Source organism: Saccoglossus kowalevskii, chromosome 1, assembly GCF_978046115.1.
Source record: "Saccoglossus kowalevskii chromosome 1, keSacKowa6.1, whole genome shotgun sequence".
NCBI classification, from domain to species: Eukaryota; Metazoa; Hemichordata; class Enteropneusta; family Harrimaniidae; genus Saccoglossus; species Saccoglossus kowalevskii.
In genome coordinates, this window is record NC_140641.1 from 5,500,261 (window position 1) to 5,526,650 (window position 26,390).

At 37.2% G+C, this 26,390-nt stretch overlaps 1 protein-coding gene across 2 annotated transcripts in view; it reads left to right on the forward strand.

The window, feature by feature from the left end:
- Window positions 1-26,390, forward strand: part of LOC100375615 (peripheral plasma membrane protein CASK-like) — a 57,066-nt gene that overhangs the window by 2,700 nt on the left and 27,976 nt on the right. For both annotated transcript variants that reach the window (XM_085498455.1, XM_085498457.1), the window contains exons 2-7: window positions 19,078-19,190; window positions 20,006-20,111; window positions 20,794-20,871; window positions 21,584-21,656; window positions 21,857-21,959; window positions 25,865-26,040. In XM_085498455.1, the coding sequence (XP_085354581.1) occupies window positions 19,078-19,190; window positions 20,006-20,111; window positions 20,794-20,871; window positions 21,584-21,656; window positions 21,857-21,959; window positions 25,865-26,040 (649 nt within the window). The remainder of the gene's footprint in view (window positions 1-19,077; window positions 19,191-20,005; window positions 20,112-20,793; window positions 20,872-21,583; window positions 21,657-21,856; window positions 21,960-25,864; window positions 26,041-26,390) is intronic.

The window sequence follows — 26,390 nt, forward strand, 5'->3', positions numbered from 1 at the left end:
AATTCTGGCTGGCCTTAAGCAAGCTTAAATTTGAAACAGGCTATACATAAGTTGCGTTCACGCACAGCTCCTTAGCACGGGCTAAGAGGTCAAATTCTTTAGCCCGTGCTAAGAAAACGTGCGTGAACGCTTAGCACGGGCTAAGGAATGCTAAGTACGGGTTAAATCTGATCCGAATTTAAGACGCGGTCTAGACCTTAGCCCAGGGCTAAGCGCCCTCTGCGGCGACCTTTGGGTGTGAAAATTGTCCCATGTTCGTATATCGACACTATTCCACCAGTCATTACTCCGCGCTCACTTCCACACTAATCGGTTCACTGTAGTAGAGCGTACAGCAGCTCCAATCGTAGACAAAATAAATTTGGTTCGCTGTCTACGACATGCATTAATAAAACGCTGTATTCTGTTATGCCCGTTGTATACTGTTTATGTGCATCCAAATAAGTGGTCCGTCTTCTCTCGCGTTCCTGTGCACGTCGCTTCAAAATTAGAACGAAACATGCCAGCAGCAGAAATAGAACCTCGCGCGTGTCATCCATTTTTCGTTCGTAAATAGCGGCTTACCAAAGGTCACCGACTAATGGCAGCCCTTAGCCCGTGCTAACGACTGGCCCTCCCTGTGCGTGGACGCAATTGGGTCTAGCCGAAATGCAAATATGCTAGATAAGCCTAAATCAGCTTAAATCTTAGCCCGTACTTCGTGTAACGTGAACACAACTATAGTACTGTACTTAAAATATAACTGATCTTTGAGGATCTTAATTTCTTATTCTGCAGTTAATATAGCCACAATCTCAAAATGTAATGACGTGTATTGAGAATAGTACCTCAAAGATTTGTAAAGTAGGAATGCAACTTTAACCTTACTGCTAATCATAAACACATTGCATAGTATTGTCATTATTCAACATTTCACTGCTGTCATGAAGGTAAAACCTCCATGCTGTTATGAATCTGTACTTCTGACTGTTCTTTGTCTGTCATAGTTCCTTAATTGCAAGATGACTAATTCAAGGTGACTGTGTGTGCTCTAGCAGTTCACTGTTTTACTTGACTCGTATATGGTATTATTGATACAGTTTTTTTCTAATCTCAGTTTTCAAGACGTGAAATATTTCTTTTTTTTAGCTCCGCTGTCGACTTTGTCGAGCGGAGCTTATCATATGAGTGATTGTCCGTCGTCGTCGTCCGTGTCAATGTTTTACTTTTTCGACTTCTTCTTGAAAACTACAAGCCTAAATGCTTTGATACTTGGTGTATATGTACCTTGGGTAGACCTCTCTTAGGTTTGTTCATTTCATGTTGATATCTTTAATTCTCTAATTTTGGTGAATATTTTTGTCATTTTTGGTAAAAACTGATATTTTCGACTTCTTGTTAAAAACCGCAAGTGCAATTGCTTTGATATTACATATATAGGTACTACATGTGGACCTCTCTCAGATTTGTTCATTTCGTGATGATATCTTCAATTCTCTAATTTTGGTGAATATTTTTGTCATTTTTGGTAAAAACTGATATTTTCGACTTCTTGTTAAAAACCGCAAGTGCAATTGCTTTGACATTACATATATAGGTACTACATGTGGACCTCTCTCAGATTTGTTCATTTTGTAATGATATCTTTAATTCTCTAATTTTGGTGAATATTTTTGTCATTTTTGGTAAAAACTGATATTTTCGACTTCTTGTTAAAAACCACAAGTGCAATTGCTTTGATATTACATATATAGGTACTACATGTGGACCTCTCTCAGATTTGTTCATTTTGTAATGATATCTTTAATTCTCTAATTTTGGTGAATATTTTTGTCATTTTTGGTAAAAAGTGATATTTTCGACTTCTTGTTGAAAACTGTAAGTCAGATTGCTTTGATACTATTCATATTGTTCATTTTCTAATGATGTCTTCAGTTCTTTAATTGAAATGTGCATTGCTAACAGCGGAGCTATCTCAGCCGATAGGCTGCTTGTTTTCTTAACTAATTCATTATATTGTTCAGACTGCAAAATAATGGCTGGTCAACAGACGTTCCATCTTAAAGGGAATGTTGTGGTTGGTCTCTGTGTCTTGTATTACTTGGCAGTAAATGTATGTGATCAGACTTTGTGTTCTACTAACCCAATTTGGCACTCAGAGATGTCAACTGACATTGTGGGATATCATTGGTTATGTTGTTTACACGTTTAATCTATTATTTATTTTCCATTGTATTTTTAATCTAGTAAGTAAATTCGCTGTGAGATTGGCTTAATTTGAGGTGCCTCTTTAAATAAGGTATATTTGACTATAGAATGCATAAAGCTAAGACGAACAGTTTTCGTGTTATCTAATTTTACTTTAGAAATTGCCTTTGTGGTGAAAATAAGGTGTGAGGGAACCCTGGTTGATATATTTTATTTTCTAAAGTCGATTGAGTTGATATGTAGCATGCTACTTATAACCCCTGTCTTCAATGGTTAACACACCCGGAGTATTGATGTTTGACCCAAGTAACATTTTACCCGCATTTATCAATAGATGTCTGATCTTTGCTCTTTAGTTTACTCTTCTAGTAGCCAGTCTATTTCAGATCTCATTGATTCCAAACAATTAAAATAGCTACTCACTACATTTCTAAATCTGATTAGTATCAACAACTCTTATCTCTTTAACTACAGTCCTTATCAAAAAAAATATTTTTGTCTCCATCATGTGTTCAGAATGCCTCTATATTGTATATTTATTTATTTCCGACTATAAATATGAGTTGGTACATGTCAGGGTCTCTGCTTTATACAAAATGACCTCAACCAATAAATTATACTGAAATCTAGGTCAAAGTGTAACAGCACTTGCCCACTTGTCATCACATGCTTATGGTTTTAGTGTGTGCAATCAAATGAATCGTGTGTCTGCTCCACTCACTCACCACCACAAATATAGTGAATTCACATAGGTGTCTGCTCCACTCACTCACCACCACAGAGATAGTGAATTCACATAGGTGTCTGCTCCACTCACTCACCACCACAGATATAGTGAATTCACATGCAAATCATACATAAATGACTTGTTATTCCCCTTTTGAGATCACATGGAAAGACATGTGATCATCTAATTCTCATCCCTTTACTGGTATTTTCAACTTGTATGTCCATGCTATCCATAAAGGCTTTCAACAGCTTTTGTGTTACCAGAATAAAAAATGTCAGTACTCAGTTTTTTATTCACTATTTTTTCCAAATTCTAATCATCATTTGCTGTGGAATGCAGTACTATAAAGGTTGTGTAGACTGAGCAATTAAAGTTAGCATCATTTTTATTACTACTTTATTATATTCATCATGTGATGTAGTCAATTTCGACATTAAAGTTTTCCATCAAATACTGGCTTGTAGCATATATTATAGTATATGTTACAGACTATGTGTCAGTAAGCACATATCTATATAAATATTAATCATTGCGACATGTCAATTTAACAAGCATACCAGGTCACATGACATATGCAGTTCTCACAGTTATGAATATGCTAATTAAAACTGCACTTCAGATTATTTTAAATTACAGTGACTACATTCATTCCAATTTTGATATAAAAATCCAATTATAAGTATGGTGAGATAAGTGACTGGTTCACTTAAAATTTGAATACCAGTGATTTTAAATATTAATCAATTTTCATTTTTCATTTAATTGAAAACCACTGCAGGATGTGGATATATTACATTCAAGTATGTATAGCAAATTTAATTTGTTTAGCTAAATTACACAGGGATGGTTAGCCAATTATCCTAGGGCCAGGTTATGACAGGACTGTAATATAGTAAGCAGTTTTCCTGTGTGGGATGTGAGGATAAGATGGTCAACTTTCAGTCAACCCGGATAATAAGAGTATTGGTTACATTTATTGTATTTTAATTAGCATTGACACAAAGGAATATGTAAATTATCTATATATTTTAATTAGGGAAATGTGCATTTGCAGTTTAGGGCGTTGTTCAAATTTATAATTTTGCTGCCCTTCCTTTTATTGTAATAATAAGTGTTTCTCTGGATGACACAGGTTCTGTGGGGACCAATTCAAAATTGTTAGTGCAAATGTCAAGTGTATTTAATTAAACAGGTTCATTTGCATCATAGTTGTTTTAACGTGAATAGAAATACTTTCTCAGAGAATTATTACCATGTAAACTGTTTTCGTCATCAGTGTGAAAATTCCAAGATTTACCTTTGAAAAGTTTTTTGAAAACAGCGTTTGTTTTTCTATCAAAAGAGAAAACTTAACAATTTGTGTTATTCTGTTTTCTGGATACGTACACTTTTAAAACAATTTGTTTTTTTATTTGTAATTTCTGTACTAAAGTTTTATTCCATATACCGCTGTACTACCAATGCAGCAAATATGATACCTTAACAGATTCATTGCTGAAGCAAGTATCCATAATTACCTGTCATCTGCATTTCTATTATGGCTAGGCTTGCAGTATGCTATAATCAACATACATGTATAAATTTAAGAAAATGTAGGAATACGAAAGTCGTCTTTTGAAACGGGTGTTAGAAAGAAATGGAAAGGCCTGAAACTTTTCTGGTGGTCGACTTGCTATGGAAGTCGTTTTGATGAAACGTAGATTTTGCTATCACAATCCACACTGATACAGTAGCATTAGTGAGACTGATAACTGAATTAAAAGGTGAACGTCAAAAGTCGCCTGGAATAAACACTTTTGTGTTCACGCCTCATGACCTCAAAACTCAGAATTCCAATCCTTCGTATTTTAACAAGGACCTATACCATGAGTATATATGTATAGGCCATTCTTATACAGTCCTATAATGGATTACACTAGTGCTTTCCACAAATTAATCACTAATCCTCTTCATGTTTGTGGTGAGTCAAGACTTAGCCCTACACCTGCTGAGTGCATATATTCCAACCTACCCCGGTACACAAGTACAAAAGACAAATGTAGAGTGCAAGCACAATAGAGGTACATGTACTGTAAATGAAGCATGTACATGTTTTATCAATATCTCTTTCTTAATGCCGTTTTCCTATCATAAAGTCTGTTAAGCAAAGCAAGCAAAACCTGAATACTTTCAGATATAATTCAACTCATTATGCAGGTTTTCTCATCACATGAATGGATGTCATAATGTCATGTGCTCATTCTTCTAATTGAATCACGTGAATGGATTTACTGCTATCTAATGGCAACAATATATTAGTGAGTATTAGTAAGTATGGTTTCATCACATAATATGACAGTCAGCAGATTTCTGATGATGTCAATTATTTAGCAGATCTACATTACATGTATAAGGTCAGGACAGAACCAACTTGTGGCTACACAGTATCCATACGTACTAACGAGATGCACAATGATTTGACGATCTCTCTTGGCTTATTGTTTTTAGTGACTATAATGTTATCATTTCTTTTGTATGAGTAAAAGAGTAGATACCGTGAATTTATTATTATATTCAATATTTTCTTTGTTCTCTTGGTGCTCAGATTTCATAGATGTCTCACAATGTTACCGAATATAAAAACGTTTTTTTCACAATTTTTTTTCTGCCATGGCATTTTTAACTCAATTTTTCATTGATCTATACCGTAATGTTACAAGCACCATAGCTTTGCCAGCGTACAGCATTGTGTTGATATAATCAATAGGCTGCTGTTGTGATCAAATGGGAGAGTGTTTGGTTAAAATAAAAATATTATCCTAGAAATTGCATCAAAACTGAAATGATGTGTTGAGGAAAAATTATTCACTCTATGCTACCATCTTGTTTACCGTAACCGTAATCATCTTTGTCATCCAGCATGCATCAAACACTATGCTACAACAAGTGTTGTGCCCCCATATTCTCTGGTATTAAATCGCTTTATGCATTAGGCATTTCCAAAGGTCGGGTAGGTTGTATTTTTCATTGGACACCTCTCTGCAGTTAAATAAAAACCTGCCTTGATTCACAGAGGTTTCTCCTCAAACATGACTTTATTTCAAATTTGTTTTCTGTCTTTGGTAATTTGTATAACCAGTGATTGAGTAACAAATGTTTAGAATCAGAATAAATCTTTATCACGTGTATGTTGCATTGTTTCTGTCACATTGTTAGTGCTACATATAATAAGGAAATTACAACTCTTGTAATCATCACGGGTAAATGTCCAAGCATCATGAATATGAGGTTACTATGAGGATACCTCGAAGTATGCACGAAGACAATACAGCCATAGTATTGACCGACACGCGGCAGAGGTCGATGCGATGGTGTGCTGTCTGAGTGCGTATTTTTAGGTATCATTATAATAAGCTTATTATTATACATCATGGGAATGCTGAATCCAAAGTGTTTAGAACAGAATCAGCGAACTTTTTTGTGTGGACTCCGATCAAACCCTGGTTGCAGCCATGTTTGTTTTTATTATTAAAGGACGCTTACGAACGTAATCATTCCATATTTGGAATTTGCATTTCCTAATATACCGTACTTGACCGCGTTAGCGCCCAGGGGCCTCAACTCAAAAAATCACGATTTTTTAGGGGTGGGCGCTTACCCGAGCACCCCCCTCAAAAAAGAGTACAAATGAAAATTTTGATTCATCAAGTGACAGATTACGTCTTTGAGGGAGAATTAAAATTACTAAATTAGTTGCGTCGTCATTGATTTTCACAATGAAGAAACAGAAATGATCACAAAAAATACGCACATTTTATTACAATATTAATTACGTACCACCATAATTTACTGAATTAAAAACATTTGAGTCTGTTGGAACACAGTCGAAGTCAAAATTGTCATATTATTTCCACCATGATGCATTTGCAGATTTGACCTACAGCAGCGTCCTTGACCTAATGGGTCAAGTTGGTTATTAACTAATCAGAATGCTGTGTTTTGACTGACGCAATTCTTCGGAAATTCCCGAAGACTTTCCGGTAACACAATGCGGAAGTGAATTATCGATGTCGAAGTACGGTCTGTTGGAATTGATTTCAGCGAATAAACGACATGGTTTTTCCAAAAAACTAGTAACTAGCCATTTTTGAGAGGTAAACTGAATATGGCATGAAATATTTATCGCATTTTACTTTTATTAACAGGTCATTGTCGAAGCATAGTTTACACACAGTTATCGTATTCTACGCATTCACAGCGATCGATATCCACGCTGTATCATATAAAAACGATTACCAAGATTTGTTACGCAAGACCAAGTTTTAAATTAGTTGCATTTTGAAGGGTTGGGCGCTTTGCCGAATGTGACCACTTGTGCAAAAGTGGGGGATGGGCGCTTGCCCGGGCATGGGCGCTAACGCGGTCGAGTACGGTAGTAGGATGAAAATACCCTGTAAAATATCACAAAATTACAGCACACTGTAACTGGCATTACAGTGACAGATGTTTAATAATGTTTATTAATTATATTCTGATTTTGTGTTCAAATTGTTTGTAGTTTTGTTTTGCATTTACTCTAACCTCAATTACACTTACTGTAAAGCTCATTCGTATTCTTGAATATGATAATTTCATGAAATTTAATTCAATCCAGAAAGACAGCAAAATATAAAATCCTTGTGAAAATAAAGTATTTCACAGGGACAATTTATAATGTTTTACACTCCCCTTCACTCTACATGTAACTTGCTTACAGTAAAGCGACGGTCTCATTGAAGTCATATTTGGCCAAAAAAATGTTTACGTTAGGCATTACATTTTTAGGAAGAATAAGGTTATCAGAACCACACACATTTTTTATTCAGCCTAAATTTGTATATTATTTTTAATGGGCATTTATGATAAACACAGTAAATAGTTTGTGTTGCTTCACAGTTCACAATTTAACATTAATTACTTATCCCATGTATCATGTCTTCGTTGAAATACAGCTATGGGGTATTTATTGCATGTACATGGAATATATCTTGTGCATATTGTATCCTGTCTTTTAGCTGTTAAACATTGTATATATAAATTATCATTGGACGTAATTCAAATCATTGACGTCATCAGCTGACAATTTCTCTGTATTAGTTGTCAAATTAATTGTTCATCGCAAACTAAACATTATTGATGGCTTGCAGAATAAACACATCTTCTATGATTGTCATGCAGGGGGGGGGTCTGTTCTAGGAATGTTGAGCATTTGTACAAATAAGATGAAACACTAATTACTAACATCGTTAATTTTGACATTAAAAAGATGCAAATAATTTCATTTAATTTGTGCACCTATCATTTTGGGTTTAAAAATTTAGTGGCTTCCAGCAGTTTCCCTTCAATTAAAACAAATGAAAATTACTAATTGTTGAATGGCGTTTAATTTTTGAGTGTTTCCATTTAAATCATATGCTATATATCATGTCATTTCTTCAGTGACATAACATTAAATTTAAAACTCTGCAAACACACTCAAAGTGTTGTATTAATGAAATTCAAACCCAGTGAATATTGATTCTTCTAGTATTGGTAACTTTATACAATCCGCCTGAACCTCAAAGGAATAGTAAGCTGGATATTCGGTTACCAACTATTGCACGATGGTGTTCTTAATAAAGATGAAATAAATATGACATAAAATAACATAATAATACTTGAACATTACATCATTTTTAAACTGAGACCAATTATGTTTGTATCATTTCACTCTGTGAATGTATGCATGCTTTGTGAGTTGATTGATTAGAACGTATGACCTACAGTGATACGCTGATGCCTGGGGTTTGGGTGTTTCATAATGCTAGCATGTATGTATGTTACTTGATGACTCATAAATACTTGCATGTGTTTTGAAAATTAATCATTCACTGAAATCAGCTGATAAGAGTTTTTGAGTGCTACATTCAGTTGCCAACCCAGACATGAATTATGCATGTATTTTTTTTATTAGTCCCTGTTGTAACATACAGACGCTTTTCTCTTTATCATGTGCGCATCGTTTTAGTTTCGATCTGATCAAACATTTTGCTCTTAAATACAATATAATAATTATGAATGTTGTGTAAAAAATGGCTACCAGACAGCCATTTTCATTTTTTTTTGGCAATATGTTCACACAGGGATAAAAGACACAACAGGGACTTAGTATATTTCAGCTTTAATTCCCAGATATGCAATTGTCACAAAATAGCAACCGTAATTTTATTTAAACCAACAATAATTAGACACCCCTTGATACTGTTTCTAAGGCAAGTGACTACTCAGCTGGTGTACCACTTATGCAAATAAAGATCCAATAGAAGTAGTTCTGCTTATTTGAAGATATCTTAGTAGCATGCTGTTCCTTTTCAAAAGACAGGAATATATTAATCTGTGCCATTCTTATTCACATGTATTCTCTAGTCTAGTACATCACTCATCAATGTCAAATATTAAAACAATATGTATAAAATAATGATTTATTTTTTTCCTCTCAGTTGTGATCAGCTTGTGATTCTCACTAATGACTGCAATTGCTCTATTCTCCACAATCATGAAGCATCCTTTTTTATCTCCGCTGTCGACTTTGTCGCACAGAGCTTATCATATGAGTTATTGTCCGTCGTTGTTGTCTGTGTCAATGTTTTACATTTTCGACTTCTGCTTGAAAACTATAAGCCGGAATCCTTTGATACTTGGTGTATATGTACCTTGGGTAGACCTCTCTCAGATTTGTCCATTTCATGATGATATCTTTAAAAAGTGATATTTTCGACTTCTTGTTAAAAACAGTAAGTCTACATATTGTTCATATATTTCTAATTTCAGTTCTTTAATTGAAATGTGCATTGCTAACAGTGGAGCTATCTCAGCCGACAGGCTGCTTGTTTAGATTCTGTCAGAAATCATTCAAAATGTTGTGTTCCTTCTGGTTGTCCATATGACCGTCCGGCATGTTTCTTGTGTCCTGAAACATTTCTTGGACTTACCTTAACCAATTTTTTGTAAGTAGGTATACAGACATAATGGTATACATATGTACATGTATGTCAATAATACCAGTAGATTTGGAAAATACTGAGAAATATATAAAAATACCTGAGGCAATAACAATTACAGCAATTCCAGGCACTGATTTGACGCCGAAGTAGTGCTAGATGTTGATAACTTACTACAATAGGTTACACACTTACAATTACAGAAGTTGTTACAAATAATGCGGACAGCATGTCTGCAATTTGAAGCGCGCCGGAAAGAAGCTCTGCCCATAAAAGTGGCAGTAAATTAGTTTTGAAATTCTCCTCCAATAAACGACCGAGGCTCTCAATTTAGTTTCCCACTTCAATTTGCGTCACATGTTATTTCAGTGAGAGGGTGCATACAGTCACAGTCAGCTGGCGCACACGTGATAATAAAATAAATACGATATTTACTATATGGGGGCCGCCATCTTGAATGACACATAAAACGAAATAAGAGACAAGTTGTGAAACGCGTTTTTCAGTTTCCTGCAAATCAGGACAAAAATACCAATCTTTCACAAAAATACGGTCCATTTGGAGTTATATTAAGCCAACCGATAACAAAATTCGGCCGAATTCGTCGTTTTTGTGTGGAAAAATCCCTTGTATACGAACACCTAATTACGCGAAGAACATAGAACACTAAGCCGGGGTATTTGAAACTAAAAATTGGCATTCCAGCACAGCAGCCAATCAGCGACGGCCTAACGCTTAGATGACAATTTCGGTTTCAAATACCCCGGCTTAGTGTTCTATGTTCTTCGCGTAATTAGGTGTTCGTATGCAAGGGATTTTTCCACACAAAAACGACGTATTCGGCCGAATTTTGTTATCGGTTGGCTTAATATAACCCCAATGGACCGTATTTTTGTGAAAGATTGGTATTTTTGTCCTGATTTGCAGGAAACTGAAAAACGCGTTTCACAACTTGTCTCTTATTTAGTTTTATGCGTCATTCAAGATGGCGGCCCCCATATAGTAAATATCGTATTTATTTTATTATCACGTGTGCGCCAGCTGACTGTGCATACAGTGGTGGCACTGTAAAGAACGTTGGTTACCCGTAGAGTTATTTTACAGAACCAGCTGACCAACTGATTATGGCAGAATTGTTGATCAATTTGCATTATTCCTACTACGGAAATATCCGTATCACGTCGATGTATATAACTGAAAGATGCCTGCAAAAAATTTCCTATGCAGACTTCGTCCAGTACATCAAAAATGAAATTGAATACATAATTAGAATGGGTGTTACTCGATTATTAGTTCTCGACGATGAGAACCAAAAGGTTGTTGTGCCACCAAATAATGCTGATGCTACCTTGATTTTTCAAGATTTCCTTTTTTACAAAACCCTCGCTGTTTTTACACAAAATTCATTTTTATTCAAAATAACATCTCTATGTTTACTTAGTAATCACGTGACTAATTCGGTGGTACATATCACAGACCATTTTTTTTCAAAAGCCAGGAACAAGGTGCTTCAAAAAAATATATATTTTGCCATGCAGCAAAACACTTTTCCCCATGAAAAACGTTTTTACTTTTTAGAGCATGATAACTCTACCATATCCGTAAACAGCTTATCACTAGCAACACACGATCGCACGTCCAGGAGGGTTGCCGCCGGACATACACAGTCTTCGAGTAGTTTTGTCTAATTTCCCGTCAGTAAATGCTCCATCTTAACGTTTTATAATATTCAACATAGTCTATAACGTTGTCATTTTTTTAGTCGCGGATTGATCGCTATTACGCTTTCCTGGCAACCGTTTGACGATATTATAAGCTGTCTGCTTTGAACACCACTTTGATCTCCAATCTCAGCAAATAACAGTCCACAAAAATACAAATCGACAACTCTTGTTCTTACTTCAACTGGTTTTTCGACTCCTTGCTTCTCCATTGCGGTTTTTAAACAATTTGGACAAATGCCGATTTGTAGACACGCAATCAACACGATGACTGACCAAAAGTAACTGAGAACAGACGCGCCACAAATTCTGGGGCATCAGAAAATAAAAAACATTGTGGGCAATATCTGTCAATCATTCCTCTGATTTGCAGTCGATGTTTATATTTCTAGTTGCAACTCATGTAAATGTGAAAACAAATTGTGTAACCTATTGTAGAATGATATCTATATCTAGCACTACTTCAGCATCAAATCAATGCCTGGAATTGCTGTAAAATTCAGAATAATAAAAGAGAATAATCACATGTTACATGTATTTAAAAGCCCACTGAATCATTTAAAATGTAAACATTACAATCCAAAATGAATTAAAATCCTAGCTGTGTGCTCAGTAAATCCTGTTAAATTCACTTTGTTCTTGGTAACATTTATAATTGATTTATGCCTGCCATTCAGCCTATAATGATGTCATTACAGTTATACATTGATTGAAGACATCTAACCTGTCTTATCAAAGACAGGAACTGTGAGATTTATATATTGTTATGAATCATATATTTTGTACATATATTTATATTGCAAACTGTTATATAACAGGCATGCATGTATAAACTGTGTACAATGTCAGTTGATTTTTTCTTGAGAGCATTGCCTTTGAATGCACTCACGTGGCCATGGTAAACATACTAAAGTAAATGTAATAGTAAATCTTTGCAATGGACACTGAATTCTGTGATATTATGTTGCCAAAGGTCATCCACAGGATACTTAGATACTTAGTCTGGAACAGGTCATAAAAACAGATCTTAGACGGACTTGCTGTTTCTTGGTTCATACACGTTTTCTTCATATGAACTTTTTTGACCTCTTACAATGTAACCTGTGCTAAGAAACTGTTTTCTGGACACAACTCCATTCCCTGTGTCTATGGAAGTATTTACATTGTTGTATTGTTATCTGTCAAGAAGTAGCTCTATTGTGTTTGAAATCATTGTTTAAACAAGTTATATCAATTTAGATCTCGTAGCCTAGTACTACCGTTATGTGTGTTTTGTTTTATGCATGTATTGAGTTGAAAAGATGAGATATGTGGGCAGGAATACAATGTACACTAACACTAGTATATCCATGATATAACCACACTAAGAGTAAAAATGGTTAATTAGAGGTTTTAAATGGCAAGCAAGGGCATTTGTGAGAAAAATTAGCATATTTGGTGAGAGATAATAACAGAGTGTAAGCAAGGTTATATCTGCTGCCAAGTACATGAGTGTTCCATTCATAACCTCATCATAACATGCTCAGACAAAAAAATGATCATCAAAATAGCTGTTTATATATACATGTATACGTTGCTATATGTAAATTGTGAATTCTTCCAATGTCTTTTCTTGCATTATATTACATGTATTGTAAGAGGTGACAAAAAGTCAAGGGTTTTCAAACACCTAATAGTGTTATAATTCTGAAAATGTAATACCCTGATTTTCAATATCTTGTGTTATATGAAGACATTCACCTGAATTTGAGTTATGTTTATCCTCTATATAGTGCGTGTTTTAAATTAAATTCATTACAAAAATACACAATAATATTAACATTTTTGGCATAAACAATTCATAGAGGCACAGTGCATGTATAACATTAAAATCAACTTTCTATGTTACAAACTTAACTTTTATGTCCAAATATATCAATTTGGCAGGGGCATGGTAGAGTAGTTGCTGTAGATGTTGGCAGAGGTAGGTGTGATCTCCTTAGCCTACATACATATACATTGTAGTTCAGTGAACTGTTCAGTGATAATACCAGTGAACTGTTCAGTGCTAATACCAGTGAACTGTTCAGTGCTAATACCAGTGCTTTCCTAGAAATGTTATCACACTGTTACATGTACATCCAATTATAAAATGGGTATGTAATTGTTATATGTAATCACCAGTAGTATTCAGCTTCTTCGGTTCTTACTTTATCTGATATGATTTCACCAGGCACGCATTAATATCTATAGTGAATGGGGTACAGTTTTATGCAGGTACATTTTGAACAGTTTGTGCTAGAGTCCATTAAACTTTTAGGCATTTGTGCCTAGTGTACATAAAACTAGCAAATGAATATAATTACATTAAAGCAACTCCAATGTATAATTTACACCCTGTAATTTGTGCAATATTTTACATAAATCTGGATGTGCTGAGTGAGTAAGCTTTCAGGGTCATAGGTCAGTATATTCAATACTATATATGCTAATGCTAAAAAAGAACATTAGTTTAACAGAATTTAATCTTCCCGTTTACCCGTATTGTACCTTGTATGTGTATTTTCTAACCCTAATACATGCATGTAAGATAAAAATAAGTAAACTAAAATCCAAAAACTCGTGCTGTGTTCCCCTTCAGAAAAAGTGTAATTTGCATAATACTGAATATGATAATTACCAATGTTGTATTCATTGTAATTATGCTCGTTGTTTATTCTAAATTACAGTATAGGGTAAGTTACCCTAGATTACAATATTTGCCATGTGTGTCTCAATTCAAAATATTGTAATGATCCAGTAAACCATGCATTTTTATTGAACATGTGCTTATAATGGAAAAAATATGGTATCATATTTGATCATTAGTTAGTAGGGTAATAATCATATTTGAATGCAAATAAAACAATAGATGCATTGTTTGTGTGTGCTTATAGCAAACATTGTAGTTTTCATTTACTCTGATTTATTTTGTGGAAAATATCATTTTCCATATTTTTTTGCATACAATCTGTCGGCAGTCATTGAAAATAAGTGACATGCAATGCACCATAATCAGTGAAAATACAATATTTGTATGCAAATGAGTTATGAGGCCTCAAATCAATTAACCAGACAGCTCTCTAGAATAACTATAGGTCATTTTCTAAATCATTTATATACATGATTGGTTTGATGAACTTGACATTTCCCTCAATGTGCCCATATCAGGTTTGTCAACCACAGTCAGAGCTGCAATGAAAAGAAAACTAAAATGCTATTAGAATATTTGAAAACAATTGTAAGTGATTGACATGTGTACAATAGAAACACAATTACGATTGTGGCGCTTGTGACGTGCTGACACTAAGTTGCTTATTGTGACTAAAAGGATATAAAGACATTGATCGTCTTGCTTTGCCAGAATGAATGTTTATTTTTACACTCACTAGCTTGAGCTGGTTACTGATCAGACTATCTGTTTATTTATCTGTAGCTACCGGTACATTGTTAGTACAATTAGAGGTAAAATGATAGAAAATAATTGATGTAGTAAATAAATATTGATGAAATGTGGTGAATTATGAATTAATTATTTCAATGATTTATTTTTACTTCCTTGATTATTGTATTACAACACATGTAAAAACATATCAGACTATCGATTATTAATTATTTACCAATGTTGCAATTTGCTATTTAAACTCAAATAAGTTTATGATATATTGCCATAATGTTTTGTGTAACCTTTGCTCTCAAATTAGCATACAATGTATATGTAGAATCAGTTCATGTGTTTAGGTTTAGGTTTTTACTTGAAAGCAGCAAAATATCTATTTTGGAAAATATAATCTTATTTTAGCTCCGCTATCGACTTTGTCGAGCGAAGCTTATCATATGAGTGATTGTCGTCAACTTTACAATTTCAACTTCTTCTTCAAAACCGCAAGTCAGAATGTTTTCAAATTTGATATGCAAGTACCTTGGATTGTTCTTTCTCAGATTTGTTCATTTCATGTCAAAATCTCATATTCTCTATTTTTGGTGAATATTTTTGTCCTTTTTGGTAAAAAGTGATATTTTCGACTTCTTGTTAAAAAAACCCCAAGTCCAATTGCTTTGATATTACATATATAGGTACTGTACATGTAGACCTCTCTCAGATTTGTTCATTTTGTAATGATATCTTTAATTCTCTAATTTTGTTGAATATTTTTGTCATTTTTGGTAAAAAGTGATATTTTTGACTTCTTGTTAAAACGGCAAGTTCAATTGCTTTGATATTACATATACAGTTACTACATGTGGACCACTCTCAGATTGTTCATTTTGTAATGATATCTTCAATTCTCTAATTTTGGTGAATATTTTTGTCATTTTTGGTTAAAAGTGGTATTTTCGACTTCTTGTTGAAAACTGCAAGTCTGATTGCTTTTATATTACATATATACATGTAGGTACTACATGCAGACTTCTTTCAGATTTGTTAATTTCGTGGTGATATCTTCAATTATCTAATTTTGATGAATATTTTTGGGGAAAAGTGATATTTTTGAATTCTTGTTGAAAACAGCAAGTCCTGTTGCTTTGATACTTTACATATTGTTCATTTTCTAATGATATCTTCTGCTCTTTAATTGCAATGTGCATTGCTAACAGCGGAGCTATCTCAGCTGACAGGCTGCTTATTTTAAGTCTCTATGTGTGGTATGCACATGAGCAAAATATGACGAATGTTATACTCCATGGACTGCATAGATCATTGTCACATGGAATAAATGCTTAACCTTTGTACACATAGCAAAATTATAAACCTACTCATGAAGACCCACCACTTGGGTTAAATCTTACTAATTATTGACAAATACTTGAAAGAAAACCTGTCAAGTGTGCTAGAGTTTGTCATCACAGTGGTGTGTAATGTAAACTGAAAAGATAAACCATATCTTGGCATTAAGACGATAATTGTAAAATAAGTGCTGTGTACTTAAACACCAATAGTATCTAATGATAACGACACACCTATGTTAATAATTACTAGTGTAAGATAAACTTGACATTCCTGTCACTTTGAACAATCCCTGTAACTTTTTCACCACCTGACTTTCTCACACAAATTATTCTGTCATTTGTTCTTCTATATTTCTGGAAATGAAGCCTAATTCAGACAAAGTTTGAGTCAATTTTCAGTTTTTACTCAAATAATTTGGCCATTTTCATTCCAATCTTCGGAAGCAAATTGCAGGCTATAAACAAGTCTATTTTGTGAATTTGTGATGAAAAGAGACAACTGGTGGTGAGAAAGTTGATGATGAGTGGTCTGAGTTTCAAATAGTAGCAAAATACTAGATATGATTCATCTACAGCTGTGAGGCATAGATATTATCTATATTGGTAATAATCTGCCGATCACATAAGTGCCAAGAACAAATTGCTGTCAACTTGTGTGGCCAACACTGCCATTGCTGATAACTTAGGGGGGGAGGCATTATCACTGCCATTGCTGATGACTTATGTGGCCATCATCACTGCCATTGCTGTCAACTTGTGTGGCCATCACTGCCATTGCTGATAACTTAGGGGGGCCATTATCACTGCCATTGCTGATGACTTGTGTGGCCATCATCACTGCCATTGTTGATGACTTGTGTGGCCATCATCACTGCCATTGCTGGTGACTTGTGTGGCCATCATCACTGCCATTGCTGATGACTTGTGTGGCCATCATCACTGCCATTGCTGGTGACTTGTGTGGCCATTATCACTGCCATTGCTGATGACTTGTGTGGCCATCATCACTGCCATTGCTGATGACTTGTGTGGCCATCATCACTGCCATTGTTGATAACTTGTATTGCCATCATCACTACCATTGCTGATGACTTGTGTGGCTAACATCACTGCCATTGCTGATGACTTGTGTGGCTATCATCACTGCCATTGTTGATGACTTGTGTGGCCATCATCACTGCCATTGCTGATGACTTGTGTGGCCATCATCACTGCCATTGCTGATGACTTGTGTGGCCATGATCACTGCCATTGCTGATGACTTATGTGGCCATGATCACTGCCATTGCTGATGACTTGTGTGGCCATGATCACTGCCATTGCTGATGACTTGTGTGGCCATCATGACTGCCATTGCTGATGACTTGTGTGGCCATCATCACTGCCATTGCTGATGACTTGTGTGGCCATCATGACTGCCATTGCTGATGACTTGTGTGGCCATCATCACTGCCATTGCTGGTAACTTGTGTGGCCATCGTCACTGCCATTGCTGCTAACTTATGTGGCCATCATGACTGCCATTGCTGATGACTTGTGTGGCCATCATCACTGCCATTGCTGATGACTTGTGTGGCCATCATCACTGCCATTGCTGATGACTTATGTGGCCATCATCACTACCATTGCTGATGACTTGTGTGGCCATGATCACTGCCATTGCTGATGACTTGTATTGCCATCATCACTGCCATTGCTGATGACTTGGGTGGCCATCATCACTGTCATTGCTGATGACTTGTGTGGCCATCATCACTGCCATTGCTGATGACTTGTGTGGCCATCATCACTGCCATTGCTGATGACTTGTGTGGCCATCATCACTGCCATTGCTGATGACTTGTGTGGCCATCATCACTGCCATTGCTGATGACTTGTGTGGCCATCATCACTGCCATTGCTGATGACTTGTGTGGCCATCATCACTGCCATTGCTGATGACTTGTGTGGCCATCATCACTGCCATTGCTGATGACTTGTGTGGCCATCATCACTGCCATTGCTGATGACTTGTGTGGCCATCATCACTGTCATTGCTGATGACTTGTGTGGCCATCATCACTGCCATTGCTGATGACTTGTGTGGCCATCATCACTGCCATTGCTGATGACTTGTGTGGCCATCATCACTGCCATTGCTGATGACTTGTGTGGCCATCATCACTGCCATTGCTGATGACTTGTGTGGCCATCATCACTGTCATTGCTGATGACTTGTGTGGCCATCATCACTGCCATTGCTGATGACTTATGTGGCCATCATCACTGCCATTGCTGATGACTTGTGTGGCCATCATCACTGTCATTGCTGATGACTTGTGTGGCCATCATCACTGCCATTGCTGATGACTTGTGTGGCCATCATCACTGCCATTGCTGATGACTTGTGTGGCCATCATCACTGTCATTGCTGATGACTTATGTGGCCATCATCACTGCCATTGCTGATGACTTATGTGGCCATCATCACTGCCATTGCTGATGACTTATGTGGCCATCATCACTGCCATTGCTGATGACTTGTGTGGCCATCATCACTGTCATTGCTGATGACTTGTGTGGCCATCATCACTGCCATTGCCATTGCCATTGCTGATGATGTCATTATGATTACCATTTTTATTACATTCCATATTGTAATGTCTGTAGTAAATTTGGAATAAGTATTAATATTGTTACGTTTGTATTACAGGGGCCCTTTCAGTGAAGTGCGAAGATGTATACATCGGGAGACTGGTCAGCAGTTTGCAGTGAAGATAGTGGATGTTGCAAAATTCACCTCAAGTCCAGGTTTGAGTACAGAAGGTATTGTTCCTACTCATTATTTTTATAAATGTACGAGCACTAATGAACTATATTGATCTTGTCGATTAAATTAGCTTTTTATGATGATTCATCAATATATAATCCATGAGAGTTTTTTTGTAAAAGCAAGATGGTCTATTCATTTATGTTGGTCATTACCACGGAATGTCATTGACGTTATTCTCCATCTTCAAATCTGTGAATGTCGTACTACAGGTAAAATACACAGAAGTTGGCACATAAATGTAAGGCGTTTTGGTCTCAAATGTTCATGTTCTATTAATTATAATTGCATTTCTTGGATAGAAAGTAAATGCCAAAAATCACATTGTTGGCCATTCTCAGTTATCTACTGACTTGTACAAATATTATATGGCAAATCAAAACCAACTTCTTAGGTATCAATGCAGTTGTCTTTGATGTTCTATGAAGTTCAAATCCTGTACATTCATTCATAATGGGTAGATTGTTCACAATTTAGGTCGCTTTTGGTCAAAAAATTTATTTTTGTTCATTTTCAGACAAAGAAATTAATAGTAATGAAGGGCTATCATTGTCAGTGTTTTGGGAACTATCAATTATTTGTGTGTGAAATTCCATGCACTAATTCCATGACCTTCACCTGGATTGGTTAGATGCTGTTAAAAACACATTAAATTCTGTTTGGATAATTTTAACTATAAGCTATAAATATGTCACATCATAAATACACATTTTAACAAAACTAATCAATTATTTATGCAGATTATCTTAATAATTAATAAGCATGTATAAAATGTTAGCTAACTAACTGTGTACATGTGCCTCTTTTATAGATTTAAAACGTGAAGCGAGTATTTGTCACATGCTCAAACACCCTCACATAGTTGAGTTATTGGAGACTTATAGCGCTGATGGAATGCTTTATATGGTATTTGAATAGTAAGTATGGACATATTTATTGTTATGGGTGAAAAGTGTATGGTACTTTTAGTTCTGATTGATGGACCATCAAATAAAGTTGAAATTTCAAAGTTTTGTGTTTGTTCAGATTTGTATGTGCAAGGGTCATTTGAAAAACTTACAGTTCAGATCAGATGCAATGTGTCAAGAAGCCTAGACATTTGACTGTACCATAAAAGGTCTTCTGGCGCTTGCTGGATTAACTCTAAAATATGTTTTTCAGCGTAGTAGGTTGTACTGGTAGCAATCTTAAGATAGGTACCTCTCCAAAGTGGGAGAAGCGGGTTGGTTGTTGGACTTCACCCTCAGTCTTAAATATTGATAAAGCTGTTTAAGTTTTAGACCAGAATTATGCTTAAATCATGCCTAAACTAACATCAATATTGTATTCTATAATTATTCGTAACTGTATACGACAGAAAAAATAAAATACTTTATGTATTCTGTTTTTTTAAAAAGAGCCATTTCACAGAGCAGTGTGTCCAAATACCTCACCATAGTGTGTTATTTGTATACTAAAATCTGGCCGCTGCGGTTTAATTTCCTAAGAAGCTTGTGTAAATAACATGCAAGGAGCCCAAGTCTTTTACACAAATACAATTGCTGTTTGTAACTAGTATATATATGCCAGCATGCCTAATACCAATGTTTCTATTACCAGTATGGATGGTGCTGATCTGTGTTTTGAAATAGTGAAGAGAGCTAATGCTGGCTTTGTGTATAGTGAAGCTGTTGCAAGGTATGTAGTAATAGTAAACCATCAACTTGATTAGTTTTTCTTTCATTTCCACACTTTATTTGATGAATTTTATAATATAAGATTGAAAATTGAAATCTTACAATGACTCTACGTACAATTAATGAAATGAGAAAAATCAGCATTTCAGTTTTAAAAATTACAAGTGATGTATTTGCTCTGTTACCGGTAGTAACGATTGCACTTGACAAACAAATGTAATTGACAAAGCTGTATCTATGGTCAATAACTATTAGTAGCCCATATGTGTAAGTAAATGACATTCATGTCTTATTTTTATGTGCATTTTTATTGGAGATGAGCTTGTAATAAAACAAATACAGTATTTTGATTTTTTAATGAATACTATTTTATTATAATTTGACTCCAATCTTGCGATGGCTTGCTTCACCGACTTACCGTAGTTTTGTATAAGGTATATACATATGGTAACCAACAAGATATTGTGGAGAGTGAGAAATGTTTTTTTCCCCCCTCAAATAGTGATCCATTCTTTTCTGTCATTCTCTACTGTTCCACTAATCTATGTAACCATGGTAATGGAACAGTGGGCGTGATGATGAGGGAAGAATAGAACATTAGTTGAGGGGGGGAAAAGGTCTTGTTGTTTTGCTCTCTCAACAAGATCATGGTCGCCATTGCATATAATATCTACTGCAACTACCATCCACTCATATAGATAATTTTATTTCAGTCATTATTTAAGACAGATATTGGAAGCATTGAGGTATTGCCATGACAATGACATAGTACACAGAGATATGAAGGTGAGTTTTGTTCTGACCAACCATATGGACACATATTCCACAATTTTCAGTATCATTTAAAAAGGGTATCATGGCAGAGTAGCTAATCGAACACTAATTCTTTGTATGATCTATGTTTGAAGAAACCACATGGTATATATTGCATTGCATTGCTTAATTGTGTTGTATTATAAAGTGACATGTATGTTGTATCTTCACAGCCACACTGTGTTCTTTTAGCAACCAAAGAGAATTCAGCTCCAGTCAAGTTAGGTGGATTTGGAATTGCCATTCAGTTACCAGAAAATGGTTACATCACGTCAGGTGAGGAGATGTCAATCTATATATATAGGGACTGTCTGACTCACTCAGTGACTGTATGACTCGCTCAAGGACTGTCTGACTCACTCACAGACTGTCTGACTCACTCACTCAAGGACTGTCTGACTCACTCAAGGACTGTCTGACTCACTCAAGGACTGTCTGACTCACTCAGGGACTATATGACTCACTCAGGGACTATATGACTCACTCAGGGACTATATGACTCACTCAGGGACTATATGACTCACTCAGGGACTATATGACTCACTCAAGGACTATCTGACTCACTCAAGGACTATCTGACTCACTCAAGGACTATCTGACTCACTCAAGGACTGTATGACTCACTCAAGGACTGTATGACTCACTCAAGGACTGTCTGACTCACTCAAGGACTGTCTGACTCACTCAAGGACTGTCTGACTCACTCAGGGACTATATGACTCACTCAGGGACTATATGACTCACTCAGGGACTATCTGACTCACTCAGGGACTATCTGACTCACTCAAGGACTATCTGACTCACTCAAGGACTATCTGACCCACTCAGGGACTGTATGACTCACTCAATAACTATCTGACTCACTCAATAACTATCTGACTCAAGGACTATCTGACTCATTCAGGGACTGTCTGACTCACTCAAGGACTATCTGACTCACTCAAGGACTATCTGACTCACTCAAGGACTATCTGACTCACTCAAGGACTATCTCACTCACTCAGGGACTGCTTGACTCGCTCAGGGACTATCTGACTCATTCATCGACTATATCACTCAAGGACTATATCACTCACTCAAGGACTATCTGACTCACTCAAGGACTATCTGACTCACTCAAGGACTATCTGACTCACTCAAGGACTATCTGACTCACTCAGGGACTGTCTGACTCACTCAGGGACTGTCTAACTCACTCAAGGACTATCTGACTCACTCAAGGACTATCTCACTCACTCAGGGACTGCTTGACTCGCTCAGGGACTATCTGACTCATTCATCGACTATATCACTCACTCAAGGACTATATCACTCACTCAAGGACTATCTGACTCACCCAGGGACTATCTGACTCACCCAGGGACTGTCTGACTCACTCAGGGACTATCTGACTCACCCAGGGACTGTCTAACTCACTCAAGGACTATCTGACTCACTCAAGGACTATCTGACTCACTCAAGGACTATCTGACTCACTCAAGGACTATCTGACTCACTCAAGGTCTATCTGACTCACTCAGGGACTATCTGACTCACTCAAGAACTGTCTGACTCATTCAGGGACTATATGACTCACTCAGGGACTGTCTAACTCACTCAAGGACTATCTGACTCACTCAAGGACTATCTGACTCACTCAAGGACTATCTGACTCACTCAAGGACTATCTGACTCACTCAAGGACTATCTGACTCACTCAAGGACTATCTGACTCACTCAAGGACTATCTGACTCACTCAAGGACTATCTGACTCACTCAAGGACTATCTGACTCACTCAGGGACTATCTGACTCACTCAAGCACTATATGACTCACTCAAGCACTATATGACTCACTCAAGCACTATATGACTCACTCAAGGACTATCTGACTCACTCAAGGACTGTCTGACTCACTCAGGGACTGTCTGACTCACTCAGGGACTGTATGACTCACTCAGGGACTGTATGACTCACTCAGGGACTGTATGACTCACTCAGGGACTGTATGACTCACTCAGGGACTGTATGACTCGAGGACTTTCTGACTCATTCAGGGACTGTCAGACTCACTCAATGACTATATGACTCACTCAAGGACTATATGACTCACACAAGGACTATATGACTCACTCAAGCACTATATGACTCACTCAGGGACTATATGACTCACTCAGGGACTATGTGACTCACTCAAGGACTATCTGACTCACTCAAGGACTATCTGACTCACTCAAGGACTATCTGACTCACTCAAGGACTATATGACTCACTCAAGGACTGTCTGACTCACTCAGGGACTGTCTGACTCACTCAGGGACTGTATGACTCACTCAGGGACTGTATGACTCACTCAGGGACTGTATGACTCACTCAGGGACTGTATGACTCACTCAGGGACTGTATGACTCACTCAATAACTATCTGACTCACTCAATAACTATCTGACTCGAGGACTTTCTGACTCATTCAGGGACTGTCAGACTCACTCAAGGACTATATGACTCACTCAAGGACTATATGACTCACTCAAGGACTATATGACTCACTCAAGCACTATATGACTCACTCAGGGACTATATGACTCACTCAAGGACTATCTGACTCACTCAAGGACTATCTGACTCACTCAAGGACTATCTGACTCACTCAAGGACTATCTGACTCACTCAAGGACTATCTGACTCACTCAAGGACTATCTGACTCACTCAAGGACTATCTGACTCACTCAGGGACTATCTGACTCGCTCAGGGACTATCTGACTCGCTCAGGGACTATCTGACTCGCTCAGGGACTATCTGACTCGCTCAGGGACTGCTTGACTCGCTCAGGGACTGCTTGACTCGCTCAGGGACTGCTTGACTCGCTCAGGGACTGCTTGACTCGCTCAGGGACTGCTTGACTCGCTCAGGGACTGCTTGACTCGCTCAGGGACTGCTTGACTCGCTCAGGGACTGCTTGACTCGCTCAGGGACTGCTTGACTCGCTCAGGGACTGCTTGACTCGCTCAGGGACTGCTTGACTCGCTCAGGGACTGTCTGACTCACACAGGGACTGTCTGATTCACTCAGGGACTGTCTGACTCGCTCAGGGACTATCTGACTCGCTCAGGGACTATCTGACTCGCTCAGGGACTATATGACTCACTCAAGGACTGTCTGACTCGCTCAGGGACTATCTGACTCGCTCAGGGACTATCTGACTCGCTCAGGGACTATATGACTCACTCAGGGACTATATGACTCATTCAGGGACTATCTGACTCGCTCAGGGACTGCTTGACTCGCTCAGGGACTGCTTGACTCGCTCAGGGACTGCTTGACTCGCTCAGGGACTCCTTGACTCGCTCAGGGACTGCTTGACTCGCTCAGGGACTGCTTGACTCGCTCAGGGACTGCTTGACTCGCTCAGGGACTGCTTGACTCGCTCAGGGACTGTCTGACTCATTCAGGGACTGTCTGACTCACACAAGGACTGTCTGACTCGCTCGGACTATCTGACTCGCTCAGGGACTATCTGACTCGCTCAGGGACTATATGACTCACTCAGGGACTATATGACTCACTCAGGGACTATATGACTCATTCAGGGACTATATGACTCATTCAGGGACTATATGACTCATTCAGGGACTATATGACTCACCCAAGAACTGTCTGACTCACTCAAGGACTATCTGACTCATTCAGGAACTATATGACTCACTCAAGAACTGTGACTCATTCAGGGACTGTCAGACTCACTCAATAACTATATGACTCACTCAGGGACTATATGACTCATTCAGGGACTATATGACTCATTCAGGGACTATATGACTCATTCAGGGACTATATGACTCATTCAGGGACTATATGACTCACCCAAGAACTGTCTGACTCACTCAGGGACTATATGACTCACTCAGGGACTATATGACTCATTCAGGGACTATATGACTCATTCAGGGACTATATGACTCATTCAGGGACTATATGACTCACCCAAGAACTGTCTGACTCACTCAAGGACTATCTGACTCATTCAGGAACTATATGACTCACTCATGGAATGTCTGACTCACTCAAGGACTCTCTGACTGTATATTAACAAAGTTATCAGGATGATATGTATATATGACAAGTGGTTTTGTTGACCTCTACATATGTGGGCTGTTGGTACTAACTATGTGTATTAACCTACTAATATGCTGTGTTGTAGGTCGGATTGGAACACCACATTTTATGGCACCTGAAGTAGTGAAACGAGAACCGTATGGCAAAGCTGCAGATATGTGGGGATGTGGTGTCATGTTATACATCTTACTAAGTGGATCTTTGCCATTCTATGGAACAAAAGACAGATTATTCGATAGCATTGTAAAGGGGAAATACTATGTAAGTTTCATTCAAATATGGCCTCCTATGCCTCTACTTTCACATGGCCTAGGGCTCTACTTTCAAATAACTCACATGGCCTAGGCTCTACTTTCAAATAACTCACATGGCCTAGGGCTCTACTTTCAAATAACTCACATGGCCTAGGGCTCTACTTTCAAATAACTCACATGGCCTAGGGCTCTACTTTCAAATAACTCACATGGCCTATGGCTCTACTTTCAAATAACCCACATGGCCTATGCTCTACTTTCAAATAACTCGCATGGTCTATGGCTCTACTTTCAAATAACTCACATGGTCTATGGCTCTACTTTCAAATAACTCACATGGCCTATAGTTCTGTTTTA